This window comes from Oxyura jamaicensis, chromosome 1 (assembly GCF_011077185.1).
Source record: "Oxyura jamaicensis isolate SHBP4307 breed ruddy duck chromosome 1, BPBGC_Ojam_1.0, whole genome shotgun sequence".
Lineage (NCBI taxonomy): Eukaryota > Metazoa > Chordata > Aves > Anseriformes > Anatidae > Oxyura > Oxyura jamaicensis.
The window spans coordinates 149,149,566-149,168,201 of record NC_048893.1 but is presented as its reverse complement, the minus strand read 5'-3'; the positions used below and the strand labels follow the sequence as shown (position 1 = coordinate 149,168,201).

Below are 18,636 nucleotides of genomic sequence, written 5' to 3'. Positions count from 1 at the left end.
TTATCTGGTCAACAGGAAATGAAAACTGGCCAAGAAACTGCCAACACAGAATCTGAAGCTGTGAAACCTGGTCAAGAAGAAATTAAGCCAAGTAAGCAACAGATGAAAAATTATCTTAAAGCAAAGATCAAATCACTCAGTTGGAAATGAGGATTGTATTGGAAAAGGTGATGTTGAGAGCACGAAGGGACACAGGATTTTAAAAAATATGATATTAATAAATATAATGAAGTGATGAACACCAATAATTTTAAAATAGTGCAACTTAACATTTTTCAAGAAAATAAAAAGGAAATAGAAAGCTTTAATATGCCTGAAGACTTATGACAAATAGCAGAGGGGACTTTAAAACCTTGTTAATCATTTTGAAGAGAATGCCAGGGGTCTGAAGCCCACTTGGGAAGATAATAGTTCAAATAAGGAACCAGGAAAGAAAGAGAGTTTGGTAAGATACACATTTTATAATGCTTTCCTGGTACTGATGTACCCGGTACAGCACCTTTGGCTTTGGAGTAGTCCAGTGGGCTCAAGAGGGACAACAGGCCCGTTTGTGTGCCCATGCTGCAGAAACCTACTGCCTCAGAAGAGGAGACTTCCTAGGAAGTCCATCTGGCCAGCACAGAATGGGGATAGACATGAGTAAGGAATTCACTGATAGATAAGGCCGAACAGCAGTGATGTCACTGTGTGTTTCACCCTCAGAAAATAAGTGAAGTTCTCTAGATGTAGAGCAAACCCTTGACAGGAATTTGGTCTATACTGGTCATGTCCCCATCCCAAGTGAAAGCAAAGACATGCTAACTAGCAATAGACAGCACAAGCACCACAAACATGCTGGTGGGGACCATGTCTTGGTGCCCAGCTGGAATTGACAGGTAGAACAGGGGCACTTCTGGAGATGGTTGGAGCACACTATGACTGGGGCAGTCAAAAGGGTCAGCAGGTTAACCAAGCAGAGAACAGTTTCCATCAAGAAGTGTTTGTTAGGTAAGTAAGACACATTTTCATGAATCTGTTTTGGTAGCCCTCTGTTCAAATCACGGAGATTTACATCAAATCAAAGGGGCAAAAACATTGCTGAATACATATTTAGTCCAGACAGTTACACAACAGTAAAGTAAGCTGGGACAATGCCAGTAAAAGTGATAATTTAATGGGTGTCAAATATGTGAATACTGTATTCCATTTTATCACTGGTGGTTTTAAAATAATATTAGAAAAAAATAAAGTAGTACTATACAAATGCAATTCGTATTACTCAACTATACTGCTGTAAAATCCTGATTGCCCATATAGTTCATTCACACAGGAAAATAAATTATAGTGCTCTCAGCATTCTGGCAAACAAACGCATGCCAAAGTTTTGCATTAACTTCATGTTATTGGTGCTAACTAAATTCACAGCTAAATCGGTACAAAGGCAGGGTCTGGGCTGGCCCAGACATTTATTATGTGTATTAAAAAATGGTCTGAACCCATTTTATTAGTCTTGTATTGGCACTGTATTTGACAGAATCAGTCCAAAAAGTGAGAAAAAAATATGTGATAAGCCAGACAAAGGATTTGAGCTCCAAGCCTGACAGACTGCTTGAAGTAGGTTAAATCCATGTGGGACTTGGACTTGGACGGATCTATCAGTAGGTGATGGAAACACAGGTGAAGGAGGTCTCGTGCTCAAGCCTGGAAAAGAGGTTATGAAGGGAGCAACCTAACTTAAGGGAAGAGTTGTGACAGTCGAGTAATCGATGGTTTAACAAGGTGCCCTGCTTCCAGAGGGCCCCATCAGCTCTGCTGAGGTAACGGTATGGATAATTAAGTGTGGATTTAAGAACGGGGGCTCCTAGTGATGGTTGTTATGGGGGTGCAGGCATTTCCTTGAATCCTACTTGCTACCCTCCTCATTAGCAGGAAAGAAGTGAAATTGTGGGTGCTGAGCTGGCTGGCTCTGGTTCTCCAGGGACAGCTGTGATGCAGGAAAAAAAAAAAAAAAAAAAAAAAAAAAAAAAAACAGCTAAAGAAGTTTCTGTGTTGCCCCTCATAGCTGCTTATTGTCATCCTTTGCAACACCCTTGCTTGAAGCGATGCAATGTTTTGTATGGCCATGCTGTAAGTAAACCAAGCTTTTCAAATGTGATTGCTCTGTGATCCAGTTTGTGTCTTGGTTTGAGAAACAGCTGCACTGAAAGCTCTTACTTGGGGGCAAAATGGGGCATGGAGTGGGAATAATCAGAAGAGGGTAGGGACTGCTTAGATCTTGCAGAAATAAACATGAATTGATTTACCTTATACTTTGATTGGGAAATATGTACCAACCTGACTTTAAATTTTGCAGATATTCCAGAAGCCCCACTGCAGAGCACCTTCTCAGCCATCCCAGCATTAAAAATAATTGATTTCATGAGAAAAAAAAAAATACAGTGAGGTAAAAGAAATGCCACAAGTTCCAGTAATTTGTTCCGCTGCAATCAGGAATATCTAAATGAGGAACTTAAAAAGGTTTCGAAGAAAACCAATAAATAATTAAGGTTTCTTCTCTACGTGTCTATGAAGATGTGTATTATATTGCACCAGTAATGTAGAATTCATCTATTAGTGATGTTCAAATACTGTGACCATAGGATTAGCACAGGGGAGATTTGACCTAGAAAATAACCACCTCCTCAGGTGCCTCTTTCAAACAGGAGAAAAAATCACAGTTTCTTTAACACTGATCATAGGTCTAGGCAGGGACAAATTTGCATCCTCAGATTGGGTTCAGACCGCAGAAAACAACTGAAGTCATTTCCAAAAGGTCCCCACTCCTTGCCGTGAATACATGAGTCATAGAGTTAATCTTATTTTATATACGAGGGCTCAGTCTCTGTCTCAGCTAGTCGCTGCCGAGTCAGGGACGTGCGGGATGTGGCATTCTGGCGCTGCTTCCCCTCTCCCACTTCGGAGGTGTGGGTGAGAAGAAGGGGGTGCAGTTGCTTTTGTACTGCTGCCCATCCTTCGGGGACGCTGCCAAGAGCGAACTGCAAGCTGTAACTGGCTTCCTCACGTCATTAGGAGCATCTGAGAAATTGCTGCCTACAGGAGGTGCTAAAATCTGCCTTTGGGGTGGAGTGGGATTTTTGGGCTCCTTGACTCACCGCGGACACCTGTCCAAGTGAAGGCAGCCCTTCTAGTAGGGAAAGAGGAAGGAACTCTGGTAAAATCCAGGATAGTGAGGTGGGTGTTCGTTAAGGTAAGTACTGGCTGAGAAATACATGTATAAAACAGGTTTGCTTTGTGGGAAGGCAAGAGTTGTGTCGATTTAGTGTGAAGCTTGTGAGATCAAAGTTTTCTGTGTTGAACAACCCCATGGAGAGCTATCTATTCAGTGCTTCTGGCATCCACTTCTTTCAAGCTTCTAAACTTAAAGACATCTAAAATTGTGTTCATGCTCTCCTAACATTATTCTCCCATGGAAGTAATTACTGCAATTACAGGCTACTTTACAGTGCTAAATGCACCTGGTCCGAGGAGGGATCCCGGGTGCCCTCGCCTGGTAGGGCTGAGGGGCCACCTTGCATAGGGACAACCCTCTAGAGCAGGCTGGCTGCGGAGGCATGTGCCTCTGCATCTCTCCATGATGCAAGATAGGACTTCAAGGGGCCTACAGTGTAATCACTATTCTGTGGTTTTTCCTCAGTTCCAGCAGCTGAAGTAGCAGGAGCAGTGAGCCATATCGACGTGGTATTTTTTTATTGTTTAGCTGAGGATATGTTCTGCATGATAAGTTGGCACGTGTGAGTGGCTGGAGGTGCGCAGGCCTTGCTGGAGCACCGTCTCAGGACTGAGCAGAGGGCTGAACTTGGTGCAGTCCTGCCCATACTTCTTTTGGGGCATGATCCCTGCAGAGACCCATCTGTGAAACCACCTTTTGGTTTGGAGAAACTACATGGTTTGCTGCTCCAAAGGAGAGGATGGATAAAAATGAGTAGCTCTGTCTTTCAGACAGTTGGGGCCCAAGGTCTTCAGGTGGAGTTGGGAGCTAAGTTACCTGATGGTGTCGATTTTCTCAGAGGGTCCATAAACAGAAATTGAGACAATTCTTATGATCTCACAAGGAAGTGCAGGACTGCATGAGGTAACCTCTGCTTTAAAAAGCTGCCCATGAAATGTGGTTTAAGGACTTCTCTTTTAGATGGTGCAAGAAATCACCTGGTGGGAGGGCCTCCTAGGGCACGTTGCGTAGCATATGACACCTGCAGAGCAGTTGGTGTCATAAATCCCATGCTAAATGCATTGCATGGACACACATCCACAAAGTGACACCTTTCAACTTTACAATCACAGTTTTTTTGCAGAAGCATGATTTTACTGTGCTCATGACTTGTAAACTCTTGTACTTCAGGAGCTCAGTAGGATTCTGATCACATAAAAAATACTAACTTTTTAGCTTACTGATGCAGATAAGTGAGATAAGAGCTGTTAATCAGTATTTGCACAATTCAAAAAAAAAAAAAAAAAGTTCCAAATTTTCTCTCTAAACTCCCGCCTTTTATTGAGACTGTGGACAGATGGTTAAGGTCTCTTCTAGAAAAGAGGAAGTACGGAGAAGCCATAGTGCAGTTTACCTGATTTTTTCTTAATGCCTTCTATGTTCCTAGGGAGCTCTGAGCACCTCGGGATGGATGCTGGCTCTTTCAATCCAAGCAGGCATAAGCCTTTGGCCTTCCTTTCTTTCTGCTCAAGAATAGTCTTACAGTTAGAGGAGTACTTTTTAATCTAGAAGAATTTTCCCCACCTTTCTCTCGGGGCAGGCTCTCAGTTGTTTTCTTTCTGATAAGCTTTTATTTTCCCTTAGCTTCCCTTTAACATTCTTCTTTTTTTGATATTTGCCTTGTTTGGCTTAATTATATTTTTTTTCAGAATAATTTATTAAATAATTGTAGCCATAATTAAACAACACTTCTGATATTGCACATTTGTTGATCTTCAAAACGTATGATGTGTATCTCACTTAGAATCATCTCTCCTGAAAGCAGCGGCTGAACAGGAATTGATAATTTGCTAAAGTTACATACTTTTGGTGGACAGTTTTGTATTTCGTTATCAGAATTAGCAAAAAGATACATTTATAAAAATGCAAAAATTAACACTTAAATGAAAACGTTTTTCACAGTTATTTATTACCAAGACAATGCATCTTAAACTAAATTATTTTTCAATAAAAAATAGCTATAACATGCAATTAAGCTCATGCGCTGGATGAAAGAAACACATAGCTCTTTTTTTTCATTGATTACATCAGGTTGGATATTTTGTGGTCTCATTTCATCATGCAATAGCTCATTCGGACGGTCCAGGAAGACTAATTAACACTAATGCTTCTAAAGAATTTTCGTTTGTGATGCTAATCTGTCACAAAACAAAAAGAATCCTCAGAAAGCCAGGGAAAAAAGTAAAGAGACTACATCTTGCAGCCAGCTTAAATTAGTGTTAGCTTGATTTGTCTTAATTGAAAGGTTGTTTACATATCTTTTGTAAGTGTTTATAAAAGTTGGCAGACAGAAGAATAGCTGCCTACGTACATGCACAAAATTTTCTTTTATTGGAGCTGTTGTATATGGTACTGTCATTAAAAAAACCTTCTCTGTACACATAGTCTTAAGGTATAAGTCTGTCTCTGTATCTATGTATACACACACAGCATGCTGTATTATTTTTACTACAAACAGATTTATGCTAAGCCCTCAGATTACATGAGTATTTCTACGCGCCAATTCATTCTAGCAGCCTCTAGTTAAATTTCTGTGAGAGGCATGCAACTCCAAAAATATCTTAGACACAACTTGTAAAAATATCTTGCTCTTACACTAATGTACGCATCCCGGATACCCCGGTGCAGCAGAAACGTGCTGCTCGCATCTGTAAAACTCTACAGTTACCAGCCCTGGGTCCTGGGGTGCTGGCTGGGGGGAGCTCAGGGTCTGGTCCTCTGATTCCCCACCTTCCCAGGACCTGGAGCCACGCCATCGCCCAGTCATCGCGTGTGGAAGTTGTCCAACTCTGATGACATTGGACATCGGACGATGGATCTGAAGGATCCACGTTGTCCACGCTGGTAGAGGGAGGAGGGGAAAGGCTTGCTAAGGGTGCGTGGCAGCAAGCAGCTCCCAGATATTCATAAACAGCTTAAAGTGATCTTGTCCTCTAGAAAATACAGGAGAAATTTTGGTGATAGGTGCAGTGATGCATTCCTAGACCTTAAATAAAACTTCTAGGAAAATGGGGAAAGGAGTTAATATTCCTCACCAAAGCATAATTAAATTGCAGATTGGTTTCTAACACTGGCTGCGGAAGTAGTTTGCTTCATTTCAGTGTTGATAGACCATGTACTGCATGTAAAGACAATTAGCAGAGCAGAGAGAAAAGCAGCAGATGCTGGAGATGCACGGAGTTAGATGACTCATTATGTTACGAAGAGTCTCTCTTTCAGAAAAGTGAAAAAGGATTGTACAAAAAAGAAAAGGCTTGAATAGACCAAATAATTTTTAAAGAAAGAATTCAAAGATTTCAGGAAAGAGTAGCAGAAAAATCAGACCCTTGCAGCATGCTGAAGTGCATGTATGCCTAAACTGCAGAGGGGAAATACAGGCACACACGATGGGGTGTGCCTCCCCACTCCTGCCCCTTGTTTCCTTTAGGGTTACATGTTGGTTTTGGAGTGTTCCCTGTTGAACCAAAATAAAATGTGTTTTAAAACTTCATAAGTCTTTAAAAACTCAATTAATACTCTGGTCTAGATGGTACCATAAGAAGTGATTCAATAACTGCTTCCTGAAGGATTTGCAATGTACATATTTTTACATCATTTTTTTCAGTCTAACAAGACTAGCTAGAAATAACTATTTGCCATTTTAAAGGTTTATTCTTACAAATATATATTACATATAAAGTAGCAAACAGCTATGAATCAAGTACCTCCTGTTCTCAGCAACATTCTGCTCTGCATTTACAGCTTTCTTTGTTTCCTTAAAAACAAATGTAATTTTTATTTTCTCTTGCCAAACTAATTTGTGAATTTGAAACAAAATGAAATATCCTTCTGTGTGGCATCACTTCACTGATGGAGACTAAGAATGTAAATATATGTCAGGTTTTCCCTCTGTAAAAACTCAATTTTGCCCTAAAATCCTTTGTGGGTATATATGTGCACTTTTGCAGAATCTTGTTTGAGAGATGCATTTGTAGTGTACGCACTAATATAAGTGACAAAAGATTCCGCAGTGTCAAGCTCCGTAAACAAACCACTCCAGGGAAGTAACATTAACACATAATTGTATGTTTTTATCATGTCAGACCTGTCACAAAAAATAACTTGAATTGTGATTATAGTAATTAATTTTTCCTCTGCCATTTGAGACATGCAAACTTATTATGGCCATGGGGATGATATATTCTGGACTGCCATTGTAGCGCATCATGTATTTACATTTCTATATGAAGAGTTATTACAAAAAGATGTTAACAGGATGAGGTCCATACATACGCATACCTTTAAGTATACCCACTATCTTTACATTAAGACCTGGAGGTCTTGAGAAACAAAAGGGTACGAACATGCAAGAAACATGAAGCGAAATAGATAAAACTCAAGGGGAAGAAGAGATATTTGTCTGTGTATGCCTCTTCCCCACTCTCCTCAAAATCAGGCAGTTCTGGGAAGCACCATGCTCGAAAACTGGTGTGTGGGGTGTCTTACCACTTTGAAAAGAGAGAAGGAAATGTAATTTTTCTCTGCTGTTCCAGTACCAAAAACTGTATTACTCTGAATGTCTTTGTTTCATTATTTCTTTATTAACAGCGTGTCCATGGTGAGTGGGTGGCTGAGCTTCCACTCCTGTGCCATCCCTTCTGTCTCAGAGCAGAAATTTCGGTGTGTTAACTGTAACTTAAAGAAAGAAAAATAAAAAAGAAGGAAAGGTACTGATTTGGATGCCAAGGGAAGATACTGATGCTATAACTTAAGGCACCTATTTAGGTGTACTTGTACTTCGTTTTTTCATTAGCACGCCCGAGGGGTTCCTTCTCTGCCGCCACCTCCTTCCCCGAGTCTCGCGCTCTGCCTGCTTGCTCCCACCCGACAGTAGCCCCGACACTGCACTAATCCTTGCTAGTTTGGAACTAATGAACTCGCTGCTGGGCTGCCGCCACGGAGCTTGGTCCCAAACTATACTGTACTTCACACTCGATTTATTCTCCAGATGGCGAGACTGCGCAGCCCCGCCGCGAGGGACCACCTCTTCCACTGGAGTGTAAAAGTGGACGGATGTTGTTTTCTTTGCAGATTTGATAATTCAAAGCTAGCAACTCGTGAGGATGGGTAGTGATTAGGTTTAATGGGTGCCAATTGAGCCCGCTACACGCGTATTCCCATCTTTAATTTTGGTGTCTGTGTGTCCTGGTGGCGGTTGATTCGTCTGCAATGCTGCATCACCAAAGCTTCTGTCTTCCCCAGTTGGCGTTGCTGCACATGGGAATGAAAATCTTCATGCGTCCTCCTATGAGATGTAAAATGAGCCACATTGACCAATGTTTGTTCCCAATGGGTTTTCCAGCATGAGTAGCATATTTAGCAGTTTTTAATAATGTTAGCATACGATATATAATAATGGAATGTAATTTAATGGCATCACTGTTTCCCATGAAAGTTCTGTTGTCTTCCTCCCTTGTTCAGCTTGATGAAGAGCCCAACCCCTGCAGCACCTAATGGGGTGCCACAGTTCCCAACTGTCCTGGGGTGGACCTATTTGTTTAACAGTCGGGTTTATTTCTTTACCCATTCAGGACAGAGTGTTGCCTGATGCTGTAGAATGAAGAATGGTGTAAATCGTTTCTTTTACTGTTCTTGAAAAAATTGACCGGTCTTATCAGGGACTTTACACACAGTTTGGAAAATACATTTATTCTTGTGCCTACCACAACAAAAATGTTATTGTATCAACTACTGCTTTTTTTCTCTATTAATGTGTTGAAGTAGGCTAACTAGTTTAAAATCTTGGCTTTCATGTGCATCCTACAATTACATTAGCAACGATATTTCATTGCATAATGAGGCAGAAGGCTATCTCTTTTTCATCCATGGAAATTTTATTTATTTTAGTTAATTTAGTCAGAGGTTTTAGTATTTTCTTTTATTTTTTAACCCATGATGTGTTTTACTGGAAGCCTGAGTCGGGATGTGATATACCCCACTAACATCAGTTGGATATTCCCCATTGTAGGAAGGGCAGGCACAGAGTCAGGCCCCTTGGGAGGTCTGACATTGGTCCTATTAGCCTGTTCCACAATTAGAAAATATCGATTGAATCCTGATTCGAAATCTATAGTGCCTAGAAATAGTTTATCGTGGAAAGGAGACGTTTCCGTTCCTGGGGTATCTAGGCAGACAGATCTAAAATGTAGTGGCTCTAAGAAGCCGCATCAATTCTCAACCCAACAGATGGCATGGGTGTGTTAACTAACATAGCAACATATTTTCTATTAAAATATGGGAAAAAACAACAACCCCCTCCCCATGTTTGTTGGTTGGTATAAATTCAGTGAAGTTGTTGGTTATTTTTGGGATACGTACCAGAGGGCTGCACATTTAGTTTATGTAAATTGATAACAGCAACAGCCTGTTAATAAGTGCTTTGTATGGAAATATACCTAGAAAGACACGATCTGTCTTTTTTGGGAAGGGAGTTTGCAGCCTGAGGAGAAAAATAGCTAATGAGATGGTCTACTGCTCATTATTATAATCTGAAAAAATCATAATGAATTAGACTGCAAGTTTTCTAGAGATGTGCCTTGAGTTGGAATTGGATGCTGCCTTAGTGGATAATTTTGGGAGATCTTTATTTTGCAAATTGGATCAGTGTGTGCTGAAACAGTGATAATCTGGCTTTAATTAAAAGCATAAATTGGTTTGGAGAGCGTGCTTCAGCCACTGCTCCAAAGCACATCCAAAAACTTTTGGCCCAGCCTACGAACCAGCGACCTGAAAAGGACAAGGAGGTGGACTTGTGCTAAGTAGCAATGGTATCATGCCGGTTCGTGACATTCGGATGAACTGCACCTGGCTGCAGTGAACTGCAGGCATCTTTGCACAGATTTCCTGATGGCCCACTCACAGCAGTTATGACATTTTGGGCTGTATTTTACAGAAATTACCTCCAAACACAACCCTTTATGGCAGCACAGGGATGCGTACATGCGTGTGCTGTTTGCGTCTCTACGATTGAGGGCCAAACCTTTGGAGAAGCATGAAGAGCAGCCCCAAGCTGACGATTTCATTGACTTTATTCCTTCCCTTTACCCAGTTAGAGCAGCATTTGCCATTGCCTCCCCGCACCCTCGCTGTGGACAGCCCAAGCCCCCTGAGCTTGGGGTGGGCTAACACTGGTCCCTGACCCGACACCCACACACCACCGTTCCTCTCACTGCCTCGCTTCCACCACCTCTGGAAACCTCTTTGGCCCCTCCGCAGGCACCGATCTGTAGCCATCTGGTTTAACTCTACCATCATGTGCTGTCTCACTGATTCATATTAGCCTGGATATTAACTTTGATGATTTTTTTCCCCTCCAAGTTTGCCTGTTTTCTTGCAAAGTATCTCTCTCCAGCGACTGCATATTGTTAAAGTTGTTTCTTAACATTTGCGACTCAGGAGCTTTAAAGTTTTATTAGGATCGTAAAAGCTCTTCACAAATGAAATTACTTTTGATAAGTGTTCATTTTGACAATGAGAATTTGTTAGGGGCTGTTGGCAAGTGGGAGGAATTTGTTGCTGAAACTGAAATGGGCAGGAAGTGGGGAGCCCAAGTACTCCCCTGCCCCTGCCCCTCCTCTTCTTGAGGCCAATAAAAGTGTTGCATTTCAGAAAAGCACCCAGGTATTCTTAATGCAAATCAAATATTCAAAAGACTTTCAAATTTACATTCACAAAAAATAGTGAGTGGCCATGGCAAGCATCTTTAGATATTTTATTTTGTGCCAGCAGGAAATTATCTTTTTACATGGTTCATGAAAATCTACAAACTATTTTGGCGTTGTTTTCACAGACAAGTTGTGAACTCTATTATGAGCTTTAATATGCTCTGTATATATGGAGAAAAGGAAAAATTATATAGCAAAGCCAAATAAGTACATGTACATCTATACAAAATGACATCCATGCTATTTGAGCACAAGCAATATGAAGATGAATTACAAAAATGAATTGTTTTATGCAAATGCATTAACATTCCATTTTTGTGAGTAAAGACTTAGTGCAACACATTATGGTTAGTATACAGAGTTGTGTTTGTTAGACATGTTCAGTAACAGTGGACACAGAAGTCATGTTTTCTACAAGTCGTGGTGGAGAAATATTTAGACATGAAAACTTTATTTGCTAGTTATAAAGAAATGAGAAAGGCAGAATTGCAAAGTGCTGGTGATGACTGCTTTAATAAAAGACCAGAAGTGACAGACATGTCGGGGACAGAAATATACTGGCTGTCTAGCTTTTTCTCCACATCGCTTCTACAAGTTTTCTGCTCAGCATGCTTTTCCGTTGATAGAAAATAAGCTTTTTTTTTTTTTTTTTTTTTTTTTTTTTTTTTTTTCCTGGTGCCTTTAAATATATATATATTTACTGCAGAGAGAAGCAAGGCTGACAGTTGTGAAAACACTTGAAGAGTTTGACTTTGGCCACGCTGAGAAATGTGTTAGGATAAACTCCGTGTCCAGTGGCCTTGCAGAGGAAGATCTAGAGACTCTTTTGCAGTCCAAGACCTTTCCTTCAAGCATGATGCTGCCAAAGGTTGAAAATGTCGAAGAAATAAGATGGGTGAGTAATATCTGTGTAACAACAATGTAGTAGGTTTTGACTGAAGCTGTTGGGCCGAGTTCAACCAGGTGCAGAGAAGGACTCTGATGTGACTCAAATACCATGTAATGTTGTTGCTTGGGTAAAGTAACTGGGAAATGCCTCTGTTTAAATGTGTGTGAGACATGCTATAATAAAAAGTGTATGTGGAGCCTCTTGCCTTTGCAAAGAACATGGGGTTTATTTCTCCTGCAGTCAATGAGGAGTCAATACTGATGAGAGAGTATATTATCAAAAATGGCTGCATCGGTCTCTTGACTCTTGTCTAGATATTCTGCCACGCGAAATGCTTGTCTGCGGCCGTATGCCTTAGCCACATGCCTGGTAAGCGGGAGATGGGGAAAACATGTTAGCAACATGTGAAAAAGTGGGCTTGGGGGGGAAGGTCACTCCTTGGGGCAACTGGAGGAACAAACAGGAAGCTTTTAACTAGTGTTTTTAATTAGCACAGATATTATTTCCTGAGCAGTTCTCTATTTCTTCCTTTTTAATTGCTGACAGGTGTGTTTGTGTTTCATGACTGACTTTTCAGCCAATAAAAACCTGAAATGTAAATGGCTGGCATGTCAAATTACTTAAGAAAACTTTGAAATGGGCCTAATTATGCTGTAATTGTTTTAATTGTCAAGAAGGGGGACATTTGTTTGGGTATGCCATTATTTCTGCACAGTGCCCGTAAAGGAGCAACGTTGCGTGCTTGGGCCCGCTGTTTTTGCGAGGTGCTGGCCGAGCAGCCGGAAGGCCGGCCGTGCTGGCAGGCCGCGAGATGCGTCAGGGCCTCTTCACGGCGTGGCACCGAGCCTCTGTTGCACTCTGAAGTCAATACACGATGGCACCCCGAGCAAACGTGTCAGCCCCGCCATCAGCAGTGTCCCCATGGCCCAACTTTTGATTCAACCAGGCCTGTGAGCCTCGGGCGTAGCTCGTCACGCGTGAAAATTCACGCTGCCAAAATGGCAAGGACATCGAAATGGCAGGGCCCTTGAAATGGCAGCGTGCTTGCTGCCATGAAGCGGGCTCTGGGCTGGGGTGAAGGTGGGACCCCTGGATCTCCCGGTCCCTTCCTTGGGGCTTGGGGCTGGCCATCGTTGCAGCTGGCTCAATGCCCACTGTCCACGCCTGCCCATGCTTCCCTCCCGCCCAGCCGAGCCCTCGAGTACAAAAAGCGTGCTCTGCTTAATGACGCTGGCTCGTTTCAGAAATCCCGTGGCTTCGCTCCTGCCTGCTTTTTTTTTTTTTTTTTTCCAGGCTCCCAGCCTAAGAGAAGCTGTTTATTTTTCCCCCCTCATTTTTATTTATGCGGAGCATAAAACCTGGAGGCTGATGCACAACTAAAAGATGGGCTTACTTGTTTTCTTTTGTGTGAGAATCTCTTGCTCTCCTTTTGTCCCTAGTGTGGGTACTTGTTTGACTGGCATGGCTTATTGGACTATAACAAGCGTAACTCTCCCTCCTTTGTGGCGGGACAATTCTCCCACAAATCCCGAACAGTGTGCATTCTTCCCAACACACTATTGGGTGTGCACGGGAACTGAAAGAATTGCGGGGGCCTGCTACTTCATCCCCTCCCCGAGCTTTGTTTTCTTCCCTCCGCCTTCTTCTTTCCCCCCTTCTCCCTGAAATGAACACTTTACCAGGCCGGAAACATTTAATCGTCTCCTTTTGAAAAAAATTAATTGAAACTTCTCCACTAGTTACCTTTTGTAGCGGTGCTTATTGCAATTTTTTAAAAGGAAGAGGAAGGGAGACACTGTTTAATTAAACCTTCTTTATTTTTTGTTTACCTGCAAAAATAAAAATAAAAATAAATGTCATCAAAAATCTCAGGAGTGTGACTTTTAAAATATTTTAACATAAAAGAAGAGCTCCACTGTTTTAACTTGCACCTAAAATATAAATGCAGTAGCACTTTTTTACTTTTTTTCACAGAAAAAAAAAAATAATAAAAACCAGATAGGAGTCTTTAGAATATACCCTGATGTAATTTTATTACCTCATTTTCTGTGTTTGCCTGTATAAAGTTTACTGTGTTGTGCTGCCACGGTACCTGCCCGACCATACACTTGCACGTGTGAATTACACTGATTTTTTCTTGCTAGCACATTTTTGGTTGGAATTCACTTCTCCAAGGAAAAGTTGCAGAGAGGGCCCCGGTGGTGATGCAAAGCAGGGACGGGAAGGGCAGAATTCTTCGTCGGAGAAAGCTGTGATTTATTTTGGCCTAATTGTAAAGTTACTGCAAATTGCTCGAAAGCTTTTTAAAGATCTCGGTGATTAGATTTTCCTTCTTTTGGGGAGGGGCGGTGGGGGGAAGCTAAAAGGGGAAATAACACCTCTAATCCAGCTTCTGGTAAATAGGCTGCCAGCTTTTAAAATGAGTTTCCTTTCTATTAGTCAGAATATTATGCTAAGCCTTAAGCATTAGTTTTTTATGTTGCCATAGCAGCCTTATTCCTGCAGGGTTGTGACCTGCGATGATTACAGTACAAAGCTTATAGGGTCTTGAAACCCCCTTTGAAGATGAAAAGTCTTTGATGGTTTATATTTATGCAAATCTCTTAGATATGATTTACCCAACTGAGACTGAATGGAGAGATGATTAAAATTCCCTTTCCTTTGATATCCATTAATAGTTGAATATTCCTTAAATTTAAAATATATGCATATGTTATTTTTGTCTTTATTTACAGCAATATTTTTGCCATACCTGCAATGTGTTTATATCCGCGCAAATTGCTAGATCTAGACCGACATAATAGATTTACAATATAGGGCTGAGGGTTTTTTTTTTCCCCTTTTTTTTCCCCCTTTTGAAAGGGGAAAAATCTGTGCAAGAGCTTTTGTATGTTTCCAGATGATAGATTTTGGAATTTGGGCTACCCCACTGGCAGCTCAGAGCTAGCTGTGAACTGGTCTCATGGAAAAAATTGGAAAGCTTTGGTCTTCAAAGAATTAAACTTCCTTTTTGAGGCCTTCCTAGGTAAGCTAAAAATTATGAAGAAAAGCCTACTGAACAAAGGGTAGCGGTGCCGTAACGAGTAACACGGATGCCTGGGCGGCGGCACGCTGTGGCGGTGCTGGTGCTGGTGCCTGTACTGGTACCAGTACCATTACTGGTGCCTGACCCAAGGCAAGGCAGGCACAGAGGTCGGGCACCCAGCACAGCCCAGGCCAGGGGCACGCACCCACCATCCACAAGTGAGCCCTGAAACCTTGAGGTGCGCAGCCGCAGGCCTGCACTAGAGCTTTCTGCCTTTTTTTGAGTTAAAAGTTTTGCGTTTTTTTTGTGTCTGTTTTTTTTTATTATTATTATTCTGTCTTGTTTTGGTTTGGTTTGGTTTTGTTTTTCTTTTTTTTTTTTTTTGGGGGGGGGGGGGGCGTTGCTGCCAGGTGAAAGATTTAAAGTGCTGCATGTGCGTGTGTGTACTTTTTTCTCGTGTGCCTCATGCTGTCTAGTTTCAGTTCGCAGACAGATTTGTGCACCACTTGAAAGGCCGAACACTTGCAGAACCAATGAATTTTATCCCTTTTGTGGAAACTGCCGTGGGGTTGCTCAATTTTAAGGTAAGCAGGTCTGGATGCGGTTGAAGCGTTCGTATTTTGCCCCCCTCAGCCACCTGGGATGCAGAGCCCTCCATACTCCTGGCATGATTTCTTGAAGGAAGAGAGGTTAAAAAAATGCTAAACATATTTTTCAATCCCCATAACATCCCTATGCTTGACTCTAATGTTTGTACTGCAAAGGCCTTCGTAAATCCAAAATATTTCGGTGGAAGAACAGCTCCAGATAGTCCATGCCGACTAATGAAACCCCTCTGCATTACTATCAGCATTTTTAACAGACTTCAAGCGGAAACCTGCTTCTCTGAAGGACTGTAGTACTCACACTATTGCAATAAAAGACTACTTAGTAGCTGTCAAACTTCACTGTGATATAACATTTAATTAGAAAAAAGAATGATCCTAATTTCACTACTGCTAAAGTGGTATCTTTATAGTGTTTTCTACCGACAACACCTCAACCAAATTTCACGTTACGGCTTTTTGTGTGTGATGGGGTGTTTAACGCTGCGGTTAGAAGTACAATTAACTTTTAAAATATCAAATATCCGAAGAGTAATTTTAAACCAAACCTTATTTTTATGGTGCTTTTTAACACAGATTACCCCCCAGCCTTTCATACCCAGCCCAGGCTTTTCATAAAGGACAGGCAGCACGGTGACAAAGTGGCAGAGCCCCTGCACTCACGGGGGACGGGGGGCTCCCCCCAAAGCTTGACGGTGAAGGTTTGGGGCCAGCTGAGGACACGCGTGGCAGCAGCAGCTCGAGAGCTGCCGGCAGCCCCAGCCTGCTGGTTTGGCGCAGCCACGTACCTCCCCACACGTAATAAAGCATCACCAGACAGGCACACTCCCGTTCGGGGCGCATATGCAGAATTAACTCGCCTTTGCAACTGGCTGGGGTTTTTATTCGCTTACTGTATTTTATAGGGATTTTTTTAGTGCTGCAGTCCTTGATGTTGGCGTGGAGTTGCCTTTTAAAGCATTCTGCTTAATAATAATTTTGTGCCCCACCGGCTGCCATGTAAGAACACCCACTAGCAGAGTTTGTAATTACATCTGCCCCTTTCTGCATACCTTTTCCGTAACAAATATTAATATTACAAACATCAATATAGAATAGTAATATTCTGGAAATGCACATCTTTATATAAAGCTACAGTACCAAAATTCTGCTTGCTTTTACTTTAATTATATTCTGCAGTACTTGTTGCATTTTTAATCTCCGCAGCTACTTTTTAATTAGATGTTGCAGAGGAGTTTAAATTGGTAATTTATCCAATCAGGTATCCACCATTGTTTTAAACCATTCACATTATTACTGTAATAACAGAGATTCTGATCCTTCTTGCATTTTTCTCGAGCAGGGATGCTACATGTCAAACCACTCAAAGTTAATACTTTTTGTTTGCTTTTAAGCAGCATTTGAGGAGTGTTTTGTCCTTTATTGTTGCATAAATATCTGAGACGGCAATTGCAGTAATACCACGGGCATTATGGTAAGCTCTGGCCAAGAGGTAGGGAATCTGCTATGATGTCCTGCGTTTCCACAGCGCAAGCATATCGGTGCTCAGGGCAAGATAATGTTTGCTGTTTTGCTGAGTCATTTTAAAGCATTGTGCACAGCCGAGTACCTACAATGGCTTTGCTTAATAGGAGCAATTTTAGCTGAAGGATTGCTAGATTTTGGTAGTACTGAGTTGATGTAATATCCTCGTAGTCTCTCTACTTCCTGCATTTCTGTAAGAATTAATGATATGCTCTCATTTGAAGGCTGTCTGTGAAGAAGCATTGAGAGCAGGATCCCAGGTTGGCTTTCATTTGGACGCAGTCGTCTTTGGAGGAGAGGATTTCCGTGCCAGCATAGGTTGTTACCTGTCTGTTTACTATAAGGGTTAATGGCATTTGCATGTGATTTATCCCCATTGCTTTAACGACACCAATAAGTAAAGTGATGAAAATACTTGTTTCTGCATTTTACATTTTCCCTTTTCAACTTATTTTTTTTCAACGTGGGATGTAAGACTGGGAAATTAAAACGTGGTTCCTGTGTATTACAGGGCACTGACACTTTCTTGTGCTTCTTGTCATGTGGTAGCAAAAATTGATGGAAAAAGAAAAAAAAAAACACAAGTTGAGTCACTGAAATTATTTAAAAATACAGTGCCCATAATAAATAAGAACTACATTGAAATTCCTAGAATTCTTATGTCTGGTTTATTTCTGTTTTACAGTCAATTATCACTCAGGATTTTGACATCTTCCACAAATACCCTCCTGTCACATTTTACAATGATAAATTTAAATAATGTTTTATGTCAATACAGCAATCTCTAACATATATTCATGTGAAAACATTATTGATCTTCTTCAAAAATGGAAAGTATTTCAGAATCGTTTTTATTCAAAGCCATTTATCTCCTTATTAATCTGATTTAGTTTAAAGATAATAGTTCAGAGGTATTGATGTTTAAAAATAAATATGTTAATGTAAAAAATCAGCATTGATTTGTTAAATTATTCCTTACAAATTGGAAATCTGTGTCTAAATAGTGACCCTAAGGAAAGGGAACATATTATTTTTTCACACCAGCCTTCCTGTGAGAATGCTGCTTAGCTGGTGCACCGCGAACACATGAAGTCTTATGAATACTTTTGGTTCTTCTCAGAAGTCGTCTACTATCATTTTTCATCCAAATACTAAAGCTTAAATATTCAGCTTAGGACATCCGTTGTGACAAGAATCACAACCAAGGAAAGTGCAATTCTGCTCTCAGTGTGAATTTTTTAACCATTTAGTTGTAGCCAGTGTGTCGATTTGTATAAAGCTTCTCGTGCTGTAATGCTTCTCGCTGCACATACAATAATACAATCAGATAATTACTGCATGTTAGTCCTAACATAACTGTCCTTACCAGCCAAAACTTCCATTGACTTCAGGCTTACAACTTCTGATTTGAAATGAATCAAAATCTGAATTTTATAAGCTAGTGTAGAAAGAGAGATTTATTTATTTTGCTAAAGCAGCTTATTTTTTTTCCCCAAGAGTATCATTCTGACAATACAGCCTTGCATCCCACTTTGTTTTCTAAATCAGTTAAATGAAATCTCAAAATTTCTTTCTTTCTTTCTTTCTTTCTTTCTTTTTCTTTCTTTCTTTCTTTCTTTCTTTCTTTCTTTCTTTCTTTCTTT

General features: G+C 40.9%; 1 protein-coding gene and 1 long non-coding RNA gene across 2 annotated transcripts in view; one reads left to right on the top strand and one right to left on the bottom strand.

Moving 5' to 3' along the window:
- Positions 1 to 18,636, top strand: part of CLYBL (citramalyl-CoA lyase) — a 157,413-nt gene that overhangs the window by 118,839 nt on the left and 19,938 nt on the right. The window contains exons 3-5 of the mRNA XM_035318712.1: positions 11,657 to 11,845; positions 15,347 to 15,448; positions 17,218 to 17,311. Coding sequence (XP_035174603.1) covers positions 11,657 to 11,845; positions 15,347 to 15,448; positions 17,218 to 17,311 — 385 coding nt within the window. The remainder of the gene's footprint in view (positions 1 to 11,656; positions 11,846 to 15,346; positions 15,449 to 17,217; positions 17,312 to 18,636) is intronic.
- The window catches only part of LOC118162529, a 37,378-nt gene continuing 27,090 nt past the window's right edge, over positions 8,349 to 18,636 (bottom strand). Inside the window, exon 2 of the long non-coding RNA XR_004748499.1 lies at positions 8,349 to 8,531. This is a non-coding gene — a long non-coding RNA (uncharacterized LOC118162529). The remainder of the gene's footprint in view (positions 8,532 to 18,636) is intronic.